We start from the raw sequence: 7,230 nt of genomic DNA, 5'->3' as shown, positions 1-7,230 counted from the left end.
ATACAAAACTGCTACACTTCTAATGATCGATGCAGACCAAGAAAACACACTTTATTTCAGTCAAAATAAGATACGCATCTTTATTCGTATTTGGACATGTAAAATCACTGAAAATAAATCTGGAGCTCAAAGGGTTGAGGTGGTTCTGCATCAATATAAAAGTTTGCTAAAGTAAAATCAACCAAATACCTTCCCTCGCCCCGCCAAAAAGACAAGATAGTTCCTTCAGGGGCTGTTACCAATACTTTCAGTAGCTGCTTCACTAATTTTTCTACCTTCCATATGGAAGATTTTATACTGTCGCTTCACTAAACCTGTGCAAGTAAAAATCTTCAGTTTTAACTGAATGCAACCCAGTCGTTTAAAATCTCTAGTGGATCACAGCGCTGGATTTTCTCAGGACTTGACCTGACTAGGAAAATACAATATGCTGGGTAATGTGCATGGCAATGAGCTTGGAAAATAAACCAACAAACCCCTTGCAAATTAATTTAGGCTTGTGCATCCTGGCGGGTGTCGGAGCGGGAGCGTGTCTCCATGCCCTTGCACCCAGAGCCGCGCGGGAGACCCAGCACCACCCGCTCAGACCTCGGGCAGAGGAACGTGCCCTGCACCAGCGGAGCAGCAGTGGGGGTCACACCGCTTGGGTCTGGGGGTGCATGTACCTGGTCCAGAGCTGGTCGGGGGATGTCTCTGTACCTGTCCTGGGGGTGTGTGTACCCAGCCCAGTGTGTACACCTGTCCTGGGGTTGCCTCTATGTGTCCTGGTGTGTGTGTACCTGTCCTGGGGGTGTGTGTACCTGTCCTGGAGGGCATGTGTACCTGTCCTGGGTGTGTGTGTGTACCTGTTCCAGTGTGTGTACCTATCCTGTGTCTGTGTGTACCTGTCCTGGGTGTGTGTACCTGTCCCAGGGTGTGTAACCTGTCCTGGGAATGTGTGAACCTGTCCCATGTGTGTGTGTGTGTACCTGTTCCAGTGTGTGTACCTGTCCTGTGTCTGTGTGTGTACCTGTCCTGGGGTGTGCGTACCTGTCCTGGGGTTTGTGTGTACCTGTCCTGGGTGTGTGTACCTGTCCCAGGGTGTGTAACCTGTCCTGGGAATGTGTGAACCTGTCCCGTGTGTGTGTGTGTGTACCTGTCCCGGGGAGTGTGTACCTGTCCTGGAGGGTGTGTGTGTACCTGTCCCGTGTGTGTGTGTGTACCTGTCCCAGGAGGTGTGTGTGTCCCTGTTCCTGGAGGTGTGTGTACCAGTCCTGGGGTTTGTGTGTACCTGTCCTGGGGGGATGTGTACCTGTCCCAGCGGGGTGTGTACCTCTCCCGGGGGGTGTGTGTGTACCTGTCCCGGCGTTATGCTCGTCCCGCCCCTCCGCCGCTGCCGGCCTCCCCAGCCGGGGGTGGGTGCAGCGGGCCCGGCCCCCGGGCGCCCGGCGGGGAGGCGGGCAGGGCCGGGCCAGCCCCGCGGCTGAGCCCTCCTCCGCCCCCGCCCGCCGCCTTTTCCCCGCCGCCGCCGCCCGCCCCGCGCAGCCCTGCCGAGCTCGGGGCGGCGGGGCCCCGCCGCCGGCCATGGCCGTGCCAGCCGCGCTGCTCAGCCCCCACCACCTCCTCTCCTTCTGCTTCCCCGCCGGCGGCGGCCTCCTGGGCTATGCCGACCTGGAGAAGGGCTACGAGGGCGGCGGCGCGGGCGACCCGGGGGACTTTCGAGAAGCCACCAGGGACCTGCTGAGCTTCATCGACTCGGCCTCCAGCAACATCAAGCTGGCGCTGGACAAGCCGGTGAAGTCCAAGCGGAAGGTGAACCACAGGAAGTACCTGCAGAAGCAGATCAAGCGCTGCACCGGCATCATCGCCGCCGCCCCGCCGCCCGCGCCGCCGCCGCCCACCGCCGCCTCCCCGCCCGCCGCCTGCCCCGCCAAGCCCCCACCGCGCCGGGAGGCCTCGCAGGCGGCCAGCAGCCTCCAGAGCAAGAGCCTGGCGGCCCTCTTCGGCTCCCTGCAGCACGGCCGGCGGACGGCGGGCGGCGGCGAGGCGGCGGGCGGCGGGGCGGGGGGCGGCGGCGGGGGGGCGGCGGCGGGCGGCCCGCGGAAGGTGCCGCTGCGGGACCGCAACCTGCCGCCCTCCTTCTTCACGGAGCCGGCGCTGCCCGCCGCCGCCCGCGGGCCGCCGCCGGGCGCCAAGGAGCTGGAGAAGGGCGGCGGCGGCGTGGAGGCGGCCGAGTTCTTCGAGCTGCTGGGCCCCGACTACGGCGCGCTGCTGCCCGAGCACGCCGCCCCGCCGGACGCCTTCCCCGGCGGCGGCGCCGCCCGCCTGCCCGCCGAGCTGGGCCTGGAGCACGGCTTGTACGAGGCGCCGCTGCCGCTGCCCGCCGCCCACCACCCGCTGCTGGGCGGGCTGCTGTACCCCGAGCCGCCCTGGAGCCCGGCCGGGCCCTGCAGCCCGCCCAGGAAGGCGCCGGCGGAGACCCTGCGCCCGCTCTACTCCGGCAGTGGAGAGCCGGCCCCGGGCGGCGGCGGCGGCGGCGAGGAGCCCGGCGGGCAGCTGCCGGCGGGCTTCGCCCCCTTCTTCCCCGAGTGCCCGCTGCCCGCGCCGCCGGGGCCCTACGACTACAGCGGCGGCTTCCACCGCGCCGCCTACCCCGGCCTGTAGCGCCGCGCCGCCGGGCTCGGCCGCCGGCCCGCACCGCGCCGCGCGGGGCGCAGAAATGGGGGGAAGAGAGGAGCGGGCGAGCCCGCCCGCGGGGACCCGCCGGGCGCTCGGGGCCGGTGGGGCCGCCCGCGGCGGGGGCTCCGCTCGCCCCGCCGCGTGTGTGTGTGTGTGTGTGTGTGTGTGTCCCACGCGGAACCACGGCCAGGGCTCCCGCAGGATTCACCCTTGTGCTCTGCGAGTCGCCTCCTCCTGCGCTTTGGGAGCCGCTGCAAATAAAATGTGAAATATTGGGTTCCTTCAGGTGTTTTCCCTTTCGTCAGCCGGCCTCGGGGCCGGGGGTCTCCTGCCGTCGGCAGACGCGGCGGCTTGGTGTTCCCGTCTTACGCGGGGTTGCAACGGAGGGTGCTCTCCTGAAAGGCAGCCCTGACCGCCTGTAAATTACTTCAGTCTAAAAGTAAAACTCGGTCAACTCTTGCGGTGCGGTTGAAAGTTTTTCCCAGTCTTGCCTGCGTCGCAAGTGCTGGCGGATATTCAGCTGGGGACACAAAGGCAAGGGGGGAAAAACAAACAAAAAGTGAAGCAAAATTAAAAATGCTGCTACCAAAACTGTCCTGAAATTTAACAGTGTCTTGCAAGATCTTGCAAACAGCGATTTACAGTGACACATAAGTTAGTTGATGGCGTCAGTTCGGGACAAAAACGTACTGTAGCTACTGCGGCGATGTGATTCCTACAGACCGTTGGATTTCTTCCAGGAATGTGTCAAAGCGCGGAAAGCAATGTGGCTCGGTCTCATTATGTACAGGAGATTATTTGATAATCATTTAAGTTATGTAAAAGAGTCTATGATAGGTCCTATAAAAATAAAGCTACACAATAGATCTAAGATCTGTGGTTGTTACTGCCGTTGCAATGCGGCCTTCGAGGGGCTTTCACCGTGCCTCCATCCTCTGTAATGGTTTCTTGGCAGGAGTTAAGACAGGCAGTGTTTTTTTTGTCTTTCCTAAATCTTTTGAAATACCGTATTTTATCCACAGCGACCTGCGCTTGTTTTGCCTTCACTTGTACCGGCTGTTTCTTTAGCTTACTAGAAAGAAGGGAATGATACTACGCTACAAAGCCGAGGGATGCAAATTGTTACAGTTAGGAAAACAGATCAAAATACCCGGAGGTTTCCCATTAAGATGCGAGCCTTATGAGGCAATCCCGCAGTCTGGCTCCCTGCCAGTCCCAAGTGGATTGTTTGTTTTTGAAACGGGATCCACATACAGATCAGCCTGAGGTTTTACCCTCGGTGGTGGCAAATCCTTGTGCCTTTTATTTTTTAAAAGATAATGTGAAAGGTAAAATAGTTTTCTTCATTCATCAACCCAGATTTAACTTTTTGGGAAACTTAGGGTCAAGATGTCGGGATGTGCAGAGAGGTGAAGCAAGATCTTTTGGAAATAAAACATGAGAGAGCTTCTTTTGGAAATTGTCTTAATTTTACTTTTAAACATCAGGAGCTGTATCTTACGCTGCCTCTTTCCTCCCCAAAAGTGACCCAAGGTCTCTACAAGCTGTATGGAAAGGAACCACTGTGGATGAATGGCCACAGCACTCCAGTGTCTGATAGCTGAACCCTGTTACGGAAATGCACCTTTCAAGTAGAATTTTGCGGTAGTTTATTTAACTAAGCTTCACGAAAGCATGTGTGAGGAACAATGGGCGGCCGGTCCAGCCAAGGTAGCTACAAATTAGGTTAATCCTGCCCTGCTGCTGGTTTCGATGACAGGACAATGTCCCGCTCTGTGAACTTGGTCCTGCCGCCTTCGCTTTGGCAAACCTCCCGGTGAAGAGCGCGCGAGTTTGCATCCGCAAGCAGCACACCGCCAGGCCCCAGCAGAGCTTGCGTAAAACTACATTTTAGGTTATCTAGAAAAGACCAGCTAGGGGGTTGTTTCAGTTGGAGAGGTGGTGGATTTTTTTGTTGTTTAGCAACTGCTTCAAGCATGTGAATTTGTAGCATATATTAGCAGCTGTTTGGAGTATTTCAGCTCGATGGTGCTGTGCTAATATATGTCTTACTGCCCAGCTTTCTCACCTCAGCTGTGCGCCTGAGAGCTGCTCTTTCAGTAGGCTGAGCAAATGAAGGGGAAGCCAATAATGCAATGGTCTCTGCTAAGGAAAGACAACACCTTTTTTCACTTAGGATTTCACTGAGCGATTTATTTATTTCACAAGCTCAATATACAAATGTGTATTAACCAGTGATCTAATCCTGAAGACCTTACAGCCATCCTATTTGTCAACTGTCTTGCAGACTTCAGGGAGATTTTGCTTGAAAACGTCTAAAAGGTCTTCAGGAACATACTCTGGGATATGCTATGTAGACATTGCAAATCTGAACTGTTTGGTTGCCCAGAGGCCTCACCCTTTTACTCCAAGTAGCCGTGAAGTGCCACAAATCTGACCTGACGGTTTTCACTTGTTGAGTACTCCGCACCCTTGTAGATGGTGACCTGTGGTGCTGAGCAGAGCATCATCAGCCTTCTTGCGTTAGATGTTGTCTCAAACCAGTGAGAGAAGTGGCTCTGTGGGTGTCAGCAGAGCTGGGCTGGTATAAAACTGTTGTGGCAGCCCGCTCCAGATGCTGCCAGGTTGGGCGGCTTCTTTGTGGGCTTGCAAGAAGTTTGGGGCAGGCTCCAGGAGTCAGCCTGACTGAGCAGCAGCTGCAGATGTTGCTTAAGCTTAGCTTCTATTCTGCAATAGTTCCTTAAAGGGGCATTTTCAGTTTATAGGAGTTTACACCAGGAAAAAAAAAAAATTAGTATCGGTATTCTTGGAAGTACTGCTGCATTTCTGCCAGAAGATGTATTGAGGAGTTCCTGGTATGAGAAGTCTGATAAGGCTGGAAAGGAGCTAACAATGGCTGGGTTGATCCCGGCTGCTTTTCCCACAGCAGAGGCCAGACAAAGGACTTCTGTGCAACTCCTGAGGAGTGCGGGAGTTCCTCTCGGCACTGCGGAGGAGGCGAGGGCACCGCTACCAGACCAAGGCTTGCCATCTAGCGGAGCCGCGTCTTTTATCCCCTTTGTGCGTGTGTGGGCTCTTTGTGTTGCGGTTGTTTCCCCCAGCTTGAATAGTGCAGGCACTGAAAATGTCACATAAGAGTCTCACTCAGAAACACCCTTGGGAAATTGCTTTCTCCACTGAAACACTGAAGAGCATCATCTTAAGAAGCTGTAAGAATAAAACCTTTTGTAATCAGGGAAGATATTTTGGTTTATCTGATGCACTTTTACAAGGAGTCTGTCCCTAGGAACTAAAGTTGATCCTTTTTAGCTTTTCTGTCTTAAAAGAAGTGTGTCCCTTTGAATGGAAATGGGTTCTGTTTGGTTGGATCAAAGTCAGACTATCAAACTGTTTCATTTTACAAAGCCTACACTGAGGTCCTCAGATATACTAAATTCCATTTTGTTGCTGGTGTATTTTACACATATCATCTGATTTTACTGGACATTTTGGTGGAAAAACATATGCATCTTAATAATTCAGTCAAAGATGATAAAGGGGAATAACAAGAACCCTTCATTATCTTTTCAAGTGAGGGAATCTTACTTTTCCTTAATGGTGATTTACTGATGAATAACTAAGGATTCACCATGAATAGTCATTACTGCGTCTCAATATTTTGTGATTTAAACGGTCTGGGTCTTTTCCAAAGCCGCTTCAAGAAAGCAGAAAGATTCCTTTATTTTATTGGATGAGCTTTTGAAACAGGCTCGCTAACTATTTAATGACCTGAGTTTAGGATTGCTCTAATACAGCCTGACCATTGATGATGAGTCATCTTCAATGAGCTTACACAGTTGTTCAAATAATGTTAGTAAAGAAGATACAGAAGTTTATTGTAAACTTTTTGTTTTCTGACTTTTTGAATAAACTGCTTTTGGCAGCAGTGCAAAAACTGAAGGTCATTCTGCAGTTATTGGCAACAGGAGGAAAACGGTGGTGGAGTAACTCCGTAGTGACTCCGTAGCGAGCAATTACGGTGGACATTTGAGGAGTTCAAGCGTACAAATGTGACTATACGGAAGTTGGGAATACTTTTGGGATAGCTTTATATCACCCAAAGAGACTGCAGCCTGCCTTCTCTGCAATAAACTCATCTCTCATTTTCAAGATTGGTAAATGCTTAAAATCCAATGGTTTTTGTAACATATCTACGTAAAAGAGTAAAAAAAGAGTGTATTATAGGGGCCCCTCTCTCCCAAAATCTGTGTGGGTAAAGATTGGCAGAGGATTGCTGAAAGGCGACTTTATGAAAGTTGAGGGGACAGCTTCTATTTTCTGTGTTTTATAATATTTTTCGATACCTCACTGTAATCTTGATTATCCATGGGGATTCCCCTCTCTCACTGGCAAAGAACTAATTCACTAGAGTGGAGGTTTTTAACCTTTTATGCTTTTTGGACGCCCTCCATATCAAATGGAAATGCACTGTCAAAGATTTATTTTTTGTGGTTATTTTGGTTGTAGTCCACAGACCTACAGTTGTCCAGAGATCACAGCCTCAACATCACTGCATTGCTGTCCATGGAAAAT

General features: G+C 52.9%; 1 protein-coding gene across 1 annotated transcript; it reads left to right on the top strand.

The window, feature by feature from the left end:
* Window positions 1-1,285: 1,285 nt before the first annotated feature.
* On the top strand, window positions 1,286-2,643 carry FAM181B (family with sequence similarity 181 member B; the record flags this gene model as incomplete). The annotated part of the gene is made up of 1 exon (XM_082014497.1): window positions 1,286-2,643. Exon 1 carries the CDS (start codon window positions 1,564-1,566, stop codon window positions 2,641-2,643), a length of 1,080 nt encoding a protein of 359 aa, XP_081870623.1. The 5' UTR covers window positions 1,286-1,563.
* Window positions 2,644-7,230: the final 4,587 nt, after the last annotated feature.

This window comes from Phaethon aethereus, assembly GCF_964289735.1.
Source record: "Phaethon aethereus genome assembly, chromosome: 1".
NCBI lineage: Eukaryota > Metazoa > Chordata > Aves > Phaethontiformes > Phaethontidae > Phaethon > Phaethon aethereus.
This window is presented reverse-complemented; position numbering and strand designations above follow the sequence as displayed.